General features: G+C 41.2%; 1 protein-coding gene across 2 annotated transcripts; it reads right to left on the bottom strand.

The window, feature by feature from the left end:
• Window positions 1-1628: 1628 nt before the first annotated feature.
• LOC149005059 (uncharacterized) lies at window positions 1629-8551 on the bottom strand. 2 transcript variants are annotated; one of them, XM_089169057.1, is made up of 5 exons: window positions 7825-8551; window positions 6058-6094; window positions 5177-5413; window positions 4650-4697; window positions 1629-2393 (listed from the first exon to the last, which is right to left on the bottom strand). In XM_089169057.1, exons 1-5 carry the CDS (start codon window positions 8154-8156, stop codon window positions 1905-1907), a joined length of 1143 nt encoding a protein of 380 aa, XP_089025183.1. In that variant the 5' UTR covers window positions 8157-8551; the 3' UTR covers window positions 1629-1904. The 2 variants fall into 2 exon arrangements, with proteins under 2 accessions (XP_089025183.1, XP_089025184.1); XM_089169058.1 differs by lacking the exon at window positions 4650-4697.
• Window positions 8552-19566: the final 11015 nt, after the last annotated feature.

Below are 19566 nucleotides of genomic sequence, written 5' to 3'. Positions count from 1 at the left end.
AAGTCCCTCCACACTGGAACTTCACTGCCTCCGACAAAGACTTTGCAGTCCTATGCTTCTCAAACCGAAGCATCAGGTCATCCCTCATGGAGCTTAGGATAGTAATCCTAGCTACTCGGTCTTTCCTCTTCCAGGTATTGTATAACTCAAGGTCCATGCAATGCTGTGCAGTGGTACCTTCATCAGGTGGGGACATGGTCTGGTTTATGGTTTCCAGCATATCCTGCACCTTTCGGTGCCAGATGTCATAATTCCTCTCGTTCAATTTATCTCCTTTCGTGAGGTCAACAACTATGCTCTTTGTAGCAGCCATTATACTAAAGACAATATATACAAGGATGAGTTCAACTATTCTAGCATAAAACACAACACAAGCAATAACAGATCACTCTAGCATAGTCAACATGTGGGATAAGCATTTAAACTAAAAGAGATGCTAACAAACATTCAATCAAATTCTAATTCAATCATTCTAGTATACACTAGTTTCGTTCTGTGCTAAAAACGTGATTATTAAGACCCATAATTAAAAACAGCTTTATTAAAAATAAAATATCCAATCATGTTTATGCTATGAAGTGGTTTACATAGAACACTTCTATCTCACTAGCTCCCACTAGGCCTCATTCGGCCCTCAATGCCCAAACATCACACAGATTGTGGAGTCATTGGTGTATAAGTTAGAAACACATTATAAACTGAACAAATCAAAATCCAAAAAATGCATCTCCCAAACGGACTACCATCTGGCCCAGACGGACGACCGTCAGAAAGTCCGTCTGGCCTTCTATGACTAGACGGACAACCGTCTCCTAGACAGAATTTTCTTCTAGGTCACTGTGATTAGACAAACCAATAGACGGACGTCCGTCTGGTCCACAACGACCAAACGACGTCATTTTCCCTTGAATGAATTTTTTTTACAAAAAAAATGAAAAAACACGTTTTTTCTCCCAAAAATTCATCTAAAAATATGCATGAGAAAAATTCAACAAATATTGAACAGAAACATTCATCATTGATCATTAATGCATTCAATTTTTGCATAAGGGAAAACAAATGATGTTCCCACTTGGATCCGAACCAAAACATAAGAGTTTCTAAAAACCCTCTCAATTCTCTCATGAGTTTCCTATTAAACATTGGATCCTCCCATTGAGTCCATTCAAGAAAGCAAAAACAATAGGGAGTAACCGAGAATCGTGGGAACCTTAGGCTCTGAGTTATATTCCATATATATCAATTGTATAATTTATGGGGAAAGATTCTTACCTTGATTTGCTTTCTTACATATAGAATATCTGCAGCGGAAATAATCTGGATTCCACGTTCTCGTTCCTCCACCAAAACTTCATCGGGGTAATTCCACAATCTCTAGGAAAATGAATAAATTCCACAACTCAAATGCTGTGTGTAGAAAAGATGGTATACAGATCTAGATCAAAGGGAAGAAAAACCTTTAATAGCTTCTCCTTCCTGCGTTTCTAGGAGAGAGGGAGAGATATGAGAGCCGCATTTTCTCTGGAAAACTCATGCACGAATAATGTGATAACCAAAGTAATACCGTGGTTACAAATATATAACCCTATATTTTGTAACCACCTAAAAGTGATTTTCCAAATCTGCCCTTGGGCATATAATTTATTAATAAAATAATTAATAAATCCCAACAATTTTCAATATGATAATGCGAACAAAAAAAAGAAGTCTGGTATATCACCCGAATGTTTTCAATATGACAATGCAAATCTCAACATTGGAATTCAAAAGTCTATGAAAATTATAACCGATCCCATTTACTGGTGTACATTACAAGGGATTACAATTTTAGGCATTTTCTGTACAATCACAACCAATTACCACCAATCCAATCCTTCCCAACTATCCGTGCCCTAGTCCTTATGCTATGCTCCACAACAGCATTGCCCCAATGACAATCTAGTGCACTTTAGTCTAGGACATTCTGGCCATCTGAGACATTTTAATCTAGGACATTCCAAGCATCTGGGACACTTTGGTTTTGGACATTCTGGTTTCAGACATTCCGGGCATCTGGGACATTTTGGCTTAGGACATTCTGGGCATCTGAGGCATGCAGACCATCTGAGGTGCCAGAGTCTTACTCGACAGCACCTGCTACTGATACATGGGGTACAAGTTGTAGCATTAGACTTCACTGGTTCACCAAGACATTGCCGTATCTTTTTCAAGCGAATCTCTGTGGTCACATTCTCCATCTCATGGATGAATCTGCACAGATGGCGAATGTAATCAGGGTAGAGCTCCAAATTGCAGTGTCCACCTCCCTTAATCCATAATGGTTCATACGGATCCCTTGCCAAATCCCACAAACCATTTCCATGCAACCAATTCACTACATCATCCTCCGTACCCTGTAAAATTTTAATCTACCATGCTTCAGCATTTATTTATAATAGACACAAATTTGCATTATTAAAATAAGAAAGACTAAAGTTTGAAAAGAATTATTCATGCAAACTAGAGAGACAATCAGTGACAAAATTAAACAAATCTTGAAAGACCATTACTTTCCCAGGTATTTTATTGCAGCATGTCAATGATAAGCTTAGGTATGCCATAGGAATGTGATGCAGAGGAATTTTAGTGTAATTTGGTTCCCAATTTTGTAGAGTTGGGACTTTGATTAGGTTTCATGTTGAGTTGATCTTTGATTTAGTTTGTGCTTCAGTTTCCCAGTTGCTTTAGAATTACTTTTCTAGGGTTCCTACTGTAATCTATAAATGCATCCAAGGCATATCAATAAAGTGGATGACACAGTAGAAATCAGTCTCTTGGTGTATACAGATCCTAGAAGAGTTCTATCCTTCTAGGTTTAGAAGAACCCACACTGCAACAACCTGGAAGAGCTGCTGCAAAAGACCTTGAAGAGTCGTCTTCCTCCCCATCTCATTGACGCCCACAACATTCCAGAGTAGTATGCCATTGGGAACACACATTTTGTGCACAAATAAGCAAAGTTTCTAGTTTTAGTACCAAGCAGTTTAATTACCTATGCCAAAAGCCCTGAAAATCGGCCAGGCCGTCACCGTACTCAGCAACCACTTACAGGTTGAGTTGTTACCACCAAAGAACCTTCACAATCTGTTCTTCAAAATTGGGTTCAATGAATCTCTCAGAATAGATGAGCTAACAGGTCTATGTCAATAGACATGATTTTGGGACATGATGCAGGCAACCATTTTTAGTGGCAAGGCAGGCACACAGACTACAGAGATGTTGCTATATGTATTATAACTTCAAACAATAAAAGACATTATCAGTACTGGCTTCAATCAGAATCAATTCAAACCAGAAACTGTTTTTCTTCCAAGTATGCCTGATCAATTTACCAGCACCCTTGGGCAACCCCTCATCTTCTATAAAAATATTAAAAATAACTTAAGATATAAAACTAGGACAATCAACTTATCTGCACTATCAATCACCATGAGTACAATTTCTCACTTGTTTTAGGAAAGTATCCCAAAAGCTAAACCTGGTCTGTGAATAGAAGGGGATGAAAAGTCCAATTTATAGATTCACATGAATTTGGTGGAGATCCGGAAGATAAATAACTGAACATGAAAGAACTTCAGTCAATCCAGATCCCTCGCATCATAGCAAATACCAAAGGGTCGTGTACAAATTGCCACTGGCAAGCAGATGGGCAGGTGCACACGTTAGCTCTTATAATCGTAAGGCAAGGATAATAAAGATAAAATGAAGGGAAAAGCTAACTAGATCCACCAGATAAGGAAAAGTGATACAAAACAAGTAGGTTTGATAATAAAAGCAAGTATGAAACAAGGTCAAAACCTATCTGAAAATTTGTCCCCAAGAATATATTGCTTCTAGAGGTAATGTAGTTTAGTTGTATATTTGAGATAAAACACAACAGAAACTGTCTAGGAAAACCAACAGGTTCTGATTGGGCTCAGGAAATACTTCCTTAATGAAGTAATATTTCCTAAATTCCATTACAGCGTTCAAGACTGCCATCTACATTTATTTACTCTCCAAACAATGCAGTTGATTGAAAAACTTTTAGAGTAGCCATAATTCCTAGCTAGAATCTCGCAACCGGTTGAACCGTAGTTGGGTCACTTCACCCACTCCCATATAGGGCACAAACTTTTAGAAAAACATGGAAAATGAAAAGGATTTTCGCTTCACGCGGGACGACCATGTTCAATGGAGGCCCTTAAATGCCCCAGTATGGAGGAAGAGTTAATCAAGATTTAAGGAACTAGAAGAACAAGGAGCAGACCTAAAATAACCCTATGGGAAGTGGTGAGAGAAGACATGAATGGCTTAGGCCTTGTTTCCAGCATGACCTTGAATAGAGCTGACTGGAAAGCAAGGACCAACGCAGCCAGCCTCATTCAGTTGGGACAAGGCAGAATTATTGTCGCTGGAAGGATCGTCCCTTTTGTGAAAAGAATTAACCACACCCACCCACACTGATGCATGTTTATACCTAGAGGAGAAAATGCAGCCACAAGTAAAAGAGTTGATAATTTCTAATACATAACTTCTCAGTACATAATTTCATGTAAATGTGGAAGGGTTTAAAAGCAAACCAAGAACTGAAAACTTCAAGAACTTTATGATGTCAAGGATGCACTTACATGAATCACAAGCACAGGGCACTTCACCTTTGGAATTTTGTTGATGTTCTGCAGTTTTCCGGCATAATCAGGAAAAAGGTGTGACAACAGAAAAGAACCCAAAAATCAAATGCCAATAGAAAACTTGAAAAACCAACTGCATGGAACCTCATAACAGTCTAATGATAGTTAATGGCAAACAAGTCATGCACATTAGCAGAAAACAAGGATATCCACACATACTATTTGAATGTTAATTAAATGACAATTTTATCAATGAAATCCTGCAGGAATGTTAAAGTGGGTTCTGGAAAAGGAACCTTGAACATATAATTTGAGATGGATTTATCATGTTGACTTTGGACCCACCAAATGACAGATCCCACTAACTTTGTGTAGCATAGACATTTATGTCACCAAGAAGCATTCCCCACAAGAAACAAAAATTTCAGCAATCTCAGCCATAAAAGTTATTTTACAACTATAAACTGCAAAGGTTTTTGATAGTTAGCGCTTAGTCTAGATTGCAAGCAGAGAAAGCTACTAACCTTATAAATGTCACAGCAGAGAGTGAACTTCACATGACAGAGTACGCGAAGTCCAGAAAGTATGGCACTGTGAAGAACAACACCTCTCAACCGTGGCAACTTGGTTGCCAAGTGCAAAGTGGGCCCACTTCCAACTGACTGCCCATACAAGATCAAGTCTTCTTGGCTAACTCCATACTCAGTTTCAAGACATTGATATACTGCTTCAATGTCTGCATAGGTGTCAAATTCACTAGGCTGCATCGCGTACACAAAAAACTGGGTCAGTATATGTACCTTATTTGCAAATCTGAGAATAATGAATAGCACTGTGGGGTCAGTATGGACTCACAGTACCAGTTAGGCCAGAGGCCTTGAAACTCATCATTACACTAAATTTATATAAAAATAAAATAAAAAGATGAATGAATAGAATGGCATTACTTCACGAGGAAAGGACTCTGACCAACTAGTATTCAAGTCATCCAGCACCTATTTTCCATTAATGGTCAAGAGTTGTTCTAAATGTCACTCATCAAAATGCTCAAATGATTGAAAACCAAAATTCTGTATGGCTAAACAATTAAAAGAAGAATGGAACAGGAAATTAACACCATCCAGCTCATGTTGATGTGTTAAGCAATACCAACGTGATTATTCAGGTCCCATCCCGCATGCATCACCAGTAGAATCACATTTTGCATAAAATTATAAGCTTGAGTATGCCAGATTGAATTTTTTTTAATATTTCTACAAGCATAGGGAAATGAATTGATTTCAAATGGTGGTTAAATATTTATCCAACAATTTTTTTCTCCTAAAGCAAGAGGGACAGTTCTACCATCTAAAAAGAGAAAACTGTAGTACACCAAAGCAATAGCCTGAGTTGAAAAACAACATACCTTACCAGTCGAAGCTCCATATCCAGAATAGTCATATCTGCAGAAAAACATGATAGAGGATATCAAAACAAAATGCAGTGGGATCCGACTTCAGAACTACGGAAAGCATACAATCAACTCGTAGTGGATAAGTTTAGATAAAATGAAATTAAAATGCCACCCAGCCCAACCGGACAGGGCCTAAATTTTTGTTGGAGGTAAACTCAAGTTCCCCTGCCCACCTGTCAAGCTTCAGTCCAATTGAAATTGGACAAGTGATAAAATAAAGCTTTAAAGATTCAGGTTTGCAGTGTGCATGCCAATCCATGGATGCGCTTAAAATTGCTATTTGTTAGATTTTGAGTCTAGAATTAGTTACATGGCTAATCCAGACATTGTGTTGATAACTACATCATCTGCCACAAGGAAGAATTACATACGCTAATGAGATACATTGGAAGTCTTTGGATATGAAGTGGCAATCTTCCTACTGAAATACAGATCGTGGCATTACAAATGGCAAATAACATATCCGGTGAAGGATATATATATATATATGAAGCATTCTATCCCTAATCTTGCTCACCGATCAGGGAAATCACCCAAATTGGGTCAGTATCAAAGACTAATAAACTTGTATTCACAAGAGCAAAAATGTAATATGCACTGGTTTGTTTTATTTAAAAACAGGGATAGATGCATGCAATTTGGGTGATATGAGACTGATCCAATACAACATACCGACATAATGAACCGTATGGAGTACTCTCCCCTGAAAAGAAAATCCAGATGACCTACAGATAGAAAAGCCCCCCAGAAACTGGGGAACTACTGGTAGCAAGGCTCGTATTCGCAGTATTCGGATCAGATTGAAATCAGGTGGTTCAGATCCCACAAATGACAATGTCATCCCAGGTTCTTTTTAATTAGAAATCATCTATTCTTTTCCAAACCCAGTCCCTAAAGTGGGATCGGATCGGTATTGGCTGATACCTTGCAATTGGCCAAAATTGGTCCACCCAAGCCAAGATTCCTAACCTTTGTTGGGGTCGGTTCTGGAAGAAAAGAACGATAAATCGAGATTCTAGAACCTACAGATAACACAGAAAGCAACACTGAAACATTGAGACTCAGATCTGATACCAAAGTGGAAGACGGAGTAAAAGCATATACACTAGTAAAAGGACCACAAACCACAAGGCCAACGTTTACTACTGTAAACACTCCAAAACATTTATGAGACCGAATAAAAGAAGAGGCTGCAATGCATTGAACTGTGAACAATTCAAAAATTTTCAAAAGGGGAGCACAAAAAGAAGAGAGGAAGTACAGAAACACCAAAATAATGAGAAATAGAGAGAGACGAAGAGAAGGGGAAGGCCTTAATCTCCAAAGCAAACAACTAGTACCATGAGCGAGGGTAGATCCAGTTGCTCATGTGTTTATATTTTCTTCCACAATAAAAAGGGTTCTTTTTTTCTTTTTCCCTTTTTTTATTTTGACAGAAGTTAATTTCTCAGAAGCAATTGAGTAATTTTGTTAAGCTAAACCAAATCATATTAATTACCATAATAAAATATCAAAACAAAATATTCACCCAAGAAATACAGACCCACATTGTCGACACGACAATACCGAGAAAAGAAGAAATGAAGAGAGCCAAATTCAAGAAGTGAAGAAAGCCCAAAAAAAAAAAAACGCTAATCCTGATTTACTTAGAACTCTTCCATCAGAGCTTTCAAAATAAACCCTGTAAGAGAAACAGGAGGGTTATGAAGCCATACTAACCCCATGAGATTAATCCTGAGATTGATCTTTAGCTGCACAAAGAGATCATAGAGTTGGCCAAGATCAGCTGCATTACCATGAGAGTAAAGCAGGGTGAGGCGGGCATATGGATTCTTCAAGTAGAAAGCCACGATCTTATTACCACGCTTGGTGTCAAGCAACCAAACATCAAGGGAAGGATCATCTTGAGGAATTGACAAAGAAGTAGTAGAAGAAGAAGAAGCGATCACCAACACCTTCCCGTCCTCCTCTCGCTTTTTCACCTGGTATGTCGCAGGTCTCGGTGGAAAGAATGCGAATTTCGAAGCCAGACTCGAGACCATACAACCCATTCCCCCAAAAGAGATCCACAGAAACCCAACTCATTGACAAACCAAGATACCCAAATGCATGTGTTAGTATTACACAGACCCTTGAAGCTTAAACAGAAACAAAACAGGGTAGCTTTGGAATTAAGAGCTCAACTGCTGAAGTAACCCTTCGGAACAGAACTTCCCTGGGTTTTCAAAGTCCTTCAGTAGAGCTGCAATGGAGGAAAACGACAAGATATAAAGTTTAAGGAGGTACTCTGCTAGCACTGCGATCTGAGACCAGCTTCTAGGGTTAGTTTCCTCAAGGAAGAGAGAGAGAGACAGACAGAGAGAGAGTCGTGGTGAGGGTGGATGACTGAAACGCAGAAGACACCAAGAGGAGAACAGGGGATTTGTCACTACTCACAAACACTCGATAGCTTTCTTTTATGACTTTTCTCTGTACTTCAAAACTGACATAAGTACTTATATTGATTGTCAGTTTGACAATAAACAACCAATATCTCGTCTTTTAGACGATATATGTGATATTTTGCAAGTGTAAAATGTTTCAAAACCCGAGGCCATATATGATATCTCTCGTTTTCGCTTCCCCCGTGGCCTTATTTTGTCGTTCACTACTGCATTGAGAAAAGGTCGATTTTGCTTCACTCCAGCGCATTAATGCTCAGCACGGTTATGCAGGCCGTCGGATCAAGTTAGGAAAGATCGTGGCCGTTACTTCATTTTTAAGTGGTAAAATGTGGTTTTTTTAGCAAATCGAACGGTTTACTGCTACGAACCGAACCCATTCGCTGGACCAGACGAACCAACCCATATGTTTTTCAAAATCGTTTGAAAACACCAAAATGGGCGCGTGAATCCTCATTTTGTCTTCTACCCTAGTTTTAGTTTTCGAAGAAGAAGCTCTAGATGCAAATGTTGATTTCTCTTTCTACCTTGATCTCCCACGAATCTTTCAAGTCGTTTCTTCCATTTCTGTTGCAGAAACAAATTGAAGAAAACTGTGCCTGAGAAAAAAGAACCCCAACCTCAACCCATTCGGCGACTCTGCAAATCGATAACTCTCCTTTGAATCCTCTCTAATCTCTGGCTCTTCTTCTCTCTCGTACTGTCTCAGTTTCTCTTTTCAACTCTAGCGTCTCCTCCATCATTGATGGGTGGTTGATGATCCACTTTCAGGCCGCGATATCGGTGCCTGAGATGGCAAGTTTGCAAGTGAGGATGAAGGGTAGCCCAAATCGGTACGTAGAATTCAAGGATAATATCTCAGACTGATTTTATTTCACTTCCTTGTTTTTAGGGATTTGATTTTATTCGAAGAGAAAGCTTCAGAGGCCATTGCTGCTCTACGACTGTTGAAGTAGAGGAGATTTGCTTCTCAGGTGAGTTCTAACCTTAACCTTAAAACTGTAGCTTAGTTTTTCCCACTGTTCGGCAACACAAAATCAACTCGTGAGGACCTATAGGGAGAGAGTGAACAAATGCTCCATCACCAGATTGTGTCTATTAATTGTTTGAAAATATGTCTATGAGAATTTGGCAGGGAAGGATCCACCTTGTGGTTCAATAAAGCTATAAGGATAGGGCCTTATCAGTTTTACACAATCAACATTTGGTTCTTCCATTCAGCTTATCTCATTGCTTATCCTCTTTGACATTTTCAAAATGATTATTCTCATGACAAACATGGTTTTTTTTTTTTTTTTCTTTTTGAGTTAGAAACAATTTTTTGTGTCTCTGCTATTTTGGTTTACTTCTGTACCCACAATTGTTGTATGGTAAAATTGGGGACCTGTGACAATGTTAAGGGGGGGGGGGGGGGAAGGGTCTAGGATTGGTGGTTGTGGCAGCAGAGCAGTAGTAGAGGTGGATGTGGAGTGAAGGTCATGTTTATCATGATTTTGCACATTTTTGCTTTTAAGTGTATGTTTTTCTTTTGGGAGTTTCTTTAATAGTGTTTTTTCCCCTCCCATTCAGTTCTTTTTGGAAAAATAAAAGTAAACCTGACGTATGTACATGCTCCTTTTTCAAAAAACACAAGAAAATCAGTAAAAAAGAAAATTCCCTTTCAATTGGTGCTATACGTATCTCATGTAGGACAAGTGGATAACCCTAGGAAATAGGGTGTTCTACAAGGAATGGGATCCAAACTACCTAAGACACTAGGAGAGGGGGTTTTCTCTTTTTCTCTCTCTCTCTCTCTCTCTCTCTCTCTCTCTCTCTCTCTCTCTCTCTCTCTCTCTCTCTCTATATATATATATATATATATATATTTTTGGATGGGGTGGGGGGGAGCTTGCACAACACATACTTAGACTCACAATAGGAGAACTTCACTTTGCACATCAATGAGACCACTGGGTTACATTGTTGGCATCTCAAAATGGTTGTTCTTTGACTGAATGATTTGCTCCATAAAGTTCCTTGGTTTGGTTGGTGATTTAAATTCTTGTTGTGCTTGTTCTAGATGATTTTTAGGTTCATAATGAATCCATAACTCCTTTTTATCTGATATGAAGATATTGGATTTTATATACTGCTGCTTGTGGTGCTTCTAGGACCTTTCATGCCTTCTTATAAGATGATATTTGGTTAATATATATACTAAATGTAAGTGTCACACCCCACCCAGCCGGATCCGGTCATTACCCGAATGCCCGTGGGGGTGATACACCGCAAGATTTAGGTTCAGTGACAAATCCATACAAAACATGATATAGCATAATTAAATGGACAAGAATAAATCAAGTTTATCATACTAAGTTATCAAAACCGAAAAAAATTTATTTTTTTTAATAAATATTACCGCCGCCCCGGCCCCCCCCCGGTCCGACCTTCGACCCCGGTCGAGACGTAGAGAACCGACTCGCTCCCGAGCGAACCGGATCCGTAAGATGGCTTGTCGAAGAAGAAAACTTATTCGGCTGCAAGCGTGCCCTAATCCTACTTATGGATTAGGGTAATCACCCTAATGATGGCAGACTCGAATTGACGGCTGCGGATAATCATTATCGAAGGGATAATCATCGCATAACCTAAAGGTTATCTCAGGAGTCCTCTACTAGTCCAAACTAGTAGAAGTCTATTGCTCAACGGATCTAATTGTTAAGATCCAACGACTACCCGAAGAAGGCTCAAGTGCATCCAACGAAGGAGATTCGAAGGTACACTCTATATAAACCTCACTACCATACAAGGTGAGGAGATCGAAAAAGAATACTATCTGAGACTCAGGTTCAGATACATACTGATAGACCTAAACTATCGCCGATCGGCTATCTAGATCACCTTTCCCGCTTCTTCATTCCTTAGCTCGTGCTTCTAGCAGAGCCGTTTGTGATTAAGTTCATCAACTGACTTAGCCTTCGGAGGTGGACTCCCGACCCCAGCGGTCGGGCCACATCTGACGCTTTCGTTTTGCAGGTCATCACGAGGAGATCTAAGGGCTGAGCAGATTTTGGACGCATCAATTGGTGCCGTCTGTGGGAAGCTGACTTGAAAAGCCATGGTGACTAGATCAGCAGCCGCTGCACAACGCAATTCCGGTGTTCAGATCCCTGGAGTGAATAATCCAGATATTCCCCAGGAAAGCCAAAATCCTATCGAGGTAGATGGTGGCTAGGGAGGACGTAATCCTCCTCCTGATACACTCCAAGATTAATTGGATCAGGTAAAGATTCAACTCTTGGAGGTGAGCCAAGCACTCCGCATGCTCACCAGATGATTGGTTTACCACAAGAACCTGATCAACGCGATTCAGGGAGACGTGCATTGCCACGTGACCAGAGATTGGCTGAAGACCGGAATATCGGTCAGAATTTTCTTGAAGGAGATCGAGGACTTAGGAGGATCGATGATCAACTGAGGCGAGACGATCGGTTCGACGGACCGCAAGAGAGTACAACCGATTCAAATACAAAGTTGGATACAGGGGTAAGAACTCACTCACCCACTGTCAGAAGAACCGTTCGTGATGATCCAGCAGTTCGCGACGAGCGGAATGCTCGGGAAGGAAGGGCTGTTCGTGATGATCGAGTAGCACGGGATGATCGTGTTAATCGAGGTCGTGATCATATTGCTGAAGATCACCCGACCCAGATTGGTCAGGAATTGGCCAACATCAATGAGAAATTAGGGCAGTTGGCTAAGGGAAGAATAACTGAAGATATTTACTCAATCATTCGGAAGACTCCCTTTGCCGAGCCAATTGCGGGATATCAGTTTCCCCGTAACTTCCGTTTGCCTACCTTTTCAACATTTGATGGCTCCGGAGATCCAACAGCTCACATCGGCTATTACCAACAGACCATAGTAGTTTCAGGTAATTCTGATGAAATTTTATGCAGAGTTTTTGGTTCATCTCTCACTTGAGCAAAGACAAAAGTGGTTTTCGAACCTCCCCTCTGGAAGGATCGTAAACTTTGACGAATTGGCGCGCCAATTCATAGGGCGCAGAGTGGAATACAGGTCAAGAAAACGGAAGAAACCTTGTTTACTGTCAAACAAGGAAAGAACGAATCAATCAGAGAGTTTCTGAAAAGATTCAACAAAGTGACGATGGAGATAGAAAATTTGGATGAACAAGTAGCCAAAACTCGCTCTATTCACGGGACTCACTAATCGGAAACTCCCGGAGTTATTACTACAGGATATGCCTACGACTTATGCCGAGTTGGTACAGAGATGCCAGAAGCAGGCTGAAGTCATGGAGATTCTAGATGTGCGCCAAGGAGATAATAAAGTCTCCAATAAGGAACAGAAGGCTCCTGAGCAGAAGCAGAAGCCAAAGAAAAATGTCCGTGATCGGGTTGGAAAATCTCAGGCTTGGCGCCAAAGGTCCCCCGGTAAAAGTGAGTACACTCCATTGAATGCTCCTCGGGCTGATATTTTAAATATCCTCAAAAGAAAAAATATTTTAAAGTGGCCGCCTAAAATTCTTTTGAAACCCTGAGAGCAGCAGGATCGAGAAAAGTATTGCCGATTCCACAAGGACTATGGTCATTATACTAATGACTGTCGTCATCCGAAGGCGATATTGAGAGATTGATATCTCAGGGACATCTGTCCAGTTTCGTTAGCAGAAGAAGGGAGGAGCCACGTGAGCCACGTGCGGCTGCTCCTAAAAGGGATCGTTCGGTTAGTTCGGAACGATCAAGGGAGGCCCCGAAGTCTAAGAAAGGCAAGGAGGTGATTGAAGCTACTCGGTCACCGATCCTTACCATCTTCGGGGGACCAGAGCCCGAATCACTCCGGAGTCTGAAAACAAAATCCAAATTTGTTGGAACCGGAGAGACGCAGAAGCGGAAGAAGCTGAATGGTGAAGATTCTATCACCTTTAGCGAGGAAGACGAAAGAGATGTTTGTTTACCTCATGATGATGCTATAGTCATCAAGGTAGAGATTGCACGATGGGAAGTGCATAGAGTTTTGATTGATACAGGGTCTGTAGCTGACCTAATTTCCTACGAAGTGTATCAAAAATTGAAGGTGGATCAGGACTTGATGAAACCTTCATCCACACATCTATATGGTTTTGCAGGGTCATCTGCTAGTGGCGGAAGGATCGGTCCAGTTGGATTTATCCATTGGAAGTTTTCCTAAGGAAACAACCGTTCGAATCAATTTTTTGGTGGTTCGGGAACTGCCAGCTTATAATATGATCATCGGGCGACCATCTTTATCCAAGATAGGTGCTATTGTTTTGACAAAGCACCTGAAGATAAAATTCCCGACTGATATGGGAATTGGTCAAGTCTCCTCTAACCAGAAGATCTCTCGGCAGTGTTACGTTGCCTATTTAAAAGACAAGGAGGGCCCGAGGAAGGTAATTGCCCTGCCCATAGAAGTTCGAGATGATCGGGAAGAGACAGAGATGCAAAGACCCGAACCAGTGGAGAAGCTAGAACAAATCCAGCTGTGTACCGAGGATGAGAAAAAGATTACTTATATCGGGTCTGAACAGCTGGAAGAATTTAAAGATGAGTTGAATTTATTTTCTCAAAAGAATAAAGATGTATTTGCATGGTCTGCTGAGGACATGCCCGGAATCGATCGGGCCATTGCAGAGCACAAACTCTGGATAGACCCTAAGGCGAAACCAGTGATACAAAAAAGAAGAAATTTCTCCATTGAAAAATATGAAGCCGTTCGAAGCGAAGTTGAAAAACTTAAGAATTCTGGTTTCATAGAACCAATTGAGTGCCCAACTTGGTTGGCCAACGTGGTAATGGTAAAAAAGGCGAATGGGAAGTGGAGGATGTGTACAGACTACACAGATCTTAACAAAGCTTGCCCAAAAGATTGCTAGCCGTTGCCTCGGATTGACCTCTTGATAGATGCGACTGCAGGATATGAAACTTTAAGTTTCATGGATGCCTACTCAGGGTATAATCAGATCCTTATGAATAAGGAGGATGAGAAGTATACGGCTTTCATGACTGATCGTGAAAACTATTATTACAAGGTCATGCCTTTTGGCCTGAAGAATGCAGGAGCAACATATCAGAGGGCCGTCAACAAGATTTTCGAAGAGCTAATAGGAAAGAATGTTGAAGCTTATGTTGACGACATGCTAGTGAAAAGCTTTACAAAAGCAAATCATATTACAGATTTGACTGAGGTATTCTCAGTACTTCGGAAATATCAAATGAAGCTAAACCCAGAAAAATGTGCCTTTGGAGTCTCCTCGGGCAAATTTTTGGGCTTCATGGTATCACAGAGGGGAATTGAGGCTAATCCTGCCAAAATACAAGCTCTGATTGATATGGAGGCTCCCAAAACTGTTCGGGATGTGCAGTGTTTAACAGGGAGAGTTGCTGCTTTAAATCGATTCATCTCCAAGTCTGGAGAAAAATGTTTGCCTTTCTTCAAGGCACTTAAAGACCTGAAGGGCAGTAAGGAAGCGAAATGGACTGAAGAGTGCCAGAAAGCTTTCGAGGAATTAAAAGAAGCACTTGGACAACCGCCGATCCTGTCCAGACCAGAGAAGGGGGAAATATTACAGCTATATCTAGCGACGTCCCTTTCAGCGGTTAGTGCAGTACTTGTTCGTGAAAAAGACAAAAAACAGTGGCCGATTTACTATGTAAGCCACATGTTGCTAGATGCGGAGATAAGATATTCACAGATTGAGAAGCAGGCTCTGGCTCTCATGATGGCCGCCAGAAGCTAAGGCCATATTTTCAGTGCTCATCCAATTGAGGTATTTACAACTTTTCCTCTTAGTAAAGTTCTTAACAAACCTGATTTGTCTGGAAGGATGGTGTCCTGGTCGGTTGAACTCAGCGAGTTCCAAGTGAGTTTTAAGCCCAGAACTGCAATCAAGGCTCAGGCATTAGCCGACTTTGTAGTAGAAACTACTGCACCGGTGGAACCCACCATTGAGGATCCCATTATACCAACCACTTGGGAGGTATATGTGGATGGTTCGAGTAATAAAGATAGAGCAGGAGCTGGAATTCTATTAAAAAGTCCAGCAGGATTTATTATTCGATATGCTTTGAGATTCGCATTTGAAGCAAGTAATAACAAAGCAGAATATGAGGCTCTGATAGCAGGACTTCGGTTGTCAAAAGCATTATCTATTGCAGATGTTACTATTTATAGTGACTCTCAACTTATAGTCAACCAAGTCCAGGGGGAGTATGGTATTAAAGAACCACGCTTGCAGAAATATCAAGAGATAGTGCAGGCATTTCAAAACCAATTTCGGAATTTGAAGATATCTCAGATTTTGAGGAATGAAAATTCAGTGGCAGATGAGCTATCCCGACTAGCCAATGCCAAGGAAAAGAATCTAGACCCTTCGGTCTACATTGAAGAGATAACTTTTCCAAGTTATCATGAGAAAGAAATTTCTTATATTGAAGCATAACGTTGCTGGATGGATCCGATAATCGAGTATCTAAGGGATGACAAATTACCTGAGGATCCAATAGAGGCAAGGTTGATCAAGATTCGATCAGCTAGATTTGTCATTCAGAATAGGAGGCTATACAAAAGATCTTATGCTGGACCCCTTATGAGATGTATAGGCCCTGAAGGAGCAAAATCAGCTTTGGCTGAGGTTCATGAAGGAATTTGTGGAGCTCACATGGGTGGACGGGCCCTGGCTCACAAAATTCTGAGACTTGGGTTATATTGGCCTAAGGTCCAAGAAGCTGCTATGGAATACGTTCGTCGATGTGGTAACTGTCAAATTCATGCTACAGTATCGAAGCGCCCGGCGGAAACTATGACTTCAATTCTAAATCCCATTCCCTTTGCGATGTGGGGAATTGATATCATGGGCAAATTCACCAAGGCATCAGGCGGACGGGAATATCTGATAGTAGCAATTCATTACTTCACAAAATGGGTAGAAGCCAGTGCACTGGTGGCAATTACTGAGAAAAAAGTGGAGAAATTCGTGCTTGAATCAATCATATATCGCTTTGGGATTCCAAAGATTATCGTCACTGACCATGGTACTTAGTTCGACTGTCCACAATTTGAGCAATTCTGTGGAACATATATGATCAAGCATCGTATGTCCTCAGTGGCATACCCCCAAGGCAATGGACAAGTAGAGGTTACTAACCGAACGCTACTGGAAGGAATAAAGAGAAGACTCGAAGCTGACAAAGCTTCTTGGGTCGAAGAACTTCATAATGTACTGTGGGCTTATAGAGCTACGGTTTGAACACCCACAGGAGAAACTCCATTCAGGTTGGCATATGGATCCGAAGCATTGGCACCAATGGAGATAATGGCGGGGACATTACGGGAACGTGAGTTCGAGGAAAAAGCAAATGAACAAGGACTGCTTGATAGTCTTGATTTGTTGGACGAAGTTCGGGCAAAGGCAATAGCACGAACTCAACATTATCAAAGAATCGTCGGTACTTAGCCGGAGATTTGGTGTTGAGAAACACCCTAGCTTCCGACCCGCGTCACCAAAGAAAATTGGACCCTTCCTGGGAAGGACCTTATATGGTTGTGAAACCGGTCGGTTCAGGAGCTTACAGGCTGAAGAACATCAACACCCAGAAAGAGTTGGATCGTTCGTGGAATGCTAGGCATCTCAAAAAGTTTTATCCTTGATGATGATTTCAATTTTGTTCGCGATGTAATCATTTTCAACTCAATCAATGCAATTTTTGGCTTTCAACAAACTATCTTTTGATTGGGGGGCATCATACACCACATTCAAGAACAAGATCCAACTATAAGGCATCGGATGAAAATTCGTGTGGGTCCTTCAACACTTATGGAAATTTTTCGGACTTTCTTAAGTCGAGGCATCGGATGAAAATCCGAGTGAGTTCCTTTTGCAAGGCGTCGGTTTGAAACCCGAGTAAGTTCCTTCAAGACTTATTGAATTTTTGAATTATCCTTAAGTAAAGGCATCGGTTTAAAACCCGAGTGAGTTCATTCTCAGACTTATTGTATTTCTCCAGCAAATCCTTAAGTAAAGGCATCTGTTTAAAACCCGAGTGAGTTCCTTCTCAGACTTATTGTATTTCTCCGAAAATCCTTAAGTAAAGGCATCGGTTTAAACCCGAGTGAGTTCCTTCTCAGACTTATTGTATTTCACCGGAAATCCTTAAGTAAAGGCATTGTTTCAAACAACTAAGACCTAATGCAACAGCGATTCAAGTGGCTAGCAAAGTTCAAGATAAAGTTAATTTCTTATTTCTTCACAAGATCCAAAGAGGCCAGTATCAAAACAATTACAAGAGCTGGTCGGTCAAAAAAGAAAGTCATCATAGGTGACTGTTAAGAAGTTATACAAGATCGACGCGACTTTGCAAACATATGAGTCAACCATTGGTGTGGATTCAAGGAAAAGAAGAGAAGAAGTGAGGATTACAAAAAATATTTCGGTATGCATAAAATCCTCCGCAATTTCATACTCTTTGTCCAGCTTGTCTAGGAGAAGTATGGTCCTCGACCAAACTCGCATTCAGGACAAGCTCGTCATAATTGACTTCTTCCAGGGGAGAATAAACAGGAGAATCTTCCAGATAATGCATAATATCCGGATCGGAAGGTGGAGGATCAATCTTATCCTTGGTCCAGTCGGGAGGAGGAATACCCAGGTCGGTAAATACTTCAGGATGGCAAATAGCACTGTAGGGAGTCGTATCAAAATGAGGATCCTTCCTTAATATTGATTCCCATACTTCGTTCTCACCATCCCGGTGCCCCTGCAAGTTATAAGCATTCAAGCATATCAACAAAGGGCTTACTGTGTAAATACTTGAAGACGCAGCTCTGCGAACATCGCTTGGAAGGGATTCGGACAAAGGAACGACAGCTTGCCTTTCGGGTAACGTTTCGATCCTTTGGCTCCCGACTTTCCAACTGTTCGCTCCAGTCGCCGGATCTTCTCCCCGGCATCATCCAAGTCCGATCGAAGAAGACCAATCATCGAATTTTTTTCTCCTGCCACCTCCCAAGCTAGATTCCGAAGGCGAGCAATCTCAACATCTTTAGCTTCGGAGATTTCCCGAAGCCTAGAAACTTCATTGCTCAACCTACTGAGCCTAGAAACTGCTTAGAAGGATGAGCTACACCAAGAGAAGGATGAGCTGCATCACTTGTCAACCGACGGCGCTTCCTAGTGGCAAAATCCTCCAACTCGGAAGGAGAGGAGGAGGATGCCAAACAAGCATTAGAATGGGAAATAGGAGCAGCACCTGCTGGGACCACACCTTCATCAGACACCAACATAGTTGCCTCGGATGCCCGAAGAGTCTCTTTCGGGGGTGCACCAACAGTCTCACCAGCAGGGGCGTCGGTAGCACCATCGGCAACGGAGTGATCAAGATCTTCCTGGGAAAGACGAGCGATCACTTCGGGCAAAGGAGGCGCAGGGACGGCATCAATAGAAACTGTGGGAATCTGACTTGAAGATTCACCGGCAGCAGTCGCCTTACGCTTGGAGGATTCACTAGCTGAAACCACCTCACTGGCCCCAACCACCACCGATGGAACTATTTTCTTGCAAGATTTTGCTCTGATAAAGTTCGGGTTGATCTTGGGAGCCACTATGCAAACAAACAAGCCGTATCAGTACAGAAATAAAACGACGACAACAGAGGGAAAACCCTAGTTTTTTATCACTTCCGACAAAACCAAATAACTAAACCCCAAGTATAACTACTGTGCAATTTACTCAGGGGGAAGTGGGGAAAGAGATGAGTAATCAAGAAACTCACTTGATCAGAAGTTGATAGAGCTATTGTAGGAGTACGAGGAATACGGAAGCAGGCCGAAGGACGAAAGGTCACTTTAGCACTTTAGCAAATCTAACTTGCAGAAGGCAGGATAGATGGAGAGTACCCACGAAGGCTTTAAATAGCCTCAGGTATTAAGACGACGGTTGAAGGCTAAGGACAACCGACGACCTAGATCGAAATGACGCTTCGAAATCCGAATAAAGCAA

This window comes from Hakea prostrata, chromosome 9 (assembly GCF_041222555.1).
Source record: "Hakea prostrata isolate BN-2017 chromosome 9, UWA_Hpros_2, whole genome shotgun sequence".
Lineage (NCBI taxonomy): Eukaryota > Viridiplantae > Streptophyta > Magnoliopsida > Proteales > Proteaceae > Hakea > Hakea prostrata.
This window is presented reverse-complemented; position numbering and strand designations above follow the sequence as displayed.

What these genes read in the sequence shown, in the direction of transcription:
- LOC149005059 (XM_089169057.1), bottom strand. Translation starts at nt 8,156, where the DNA reads ATGGGTTGTATGGTCTCGAGTCTGGCTTCGAAATTCGCATTCTTTCCA. An exon ending in CTCAGGATTAATCTCATGGG is followed by an intron (nt 6,095 to 7,824) that starts GTTAGTATGGCT and finishes GTTTTTCTGCAG; the next exon opens with ATATGACTATTCTGGATATG. An exon ending in TCTGCTGTGACATTTATAAG is followed by an intron (nt 4,698 to 5,176) that starts GTTAGTAGCTTT and finishes GGAAAACTGCAG; the next exon opens with AACATCAACAAAATTCCAAA.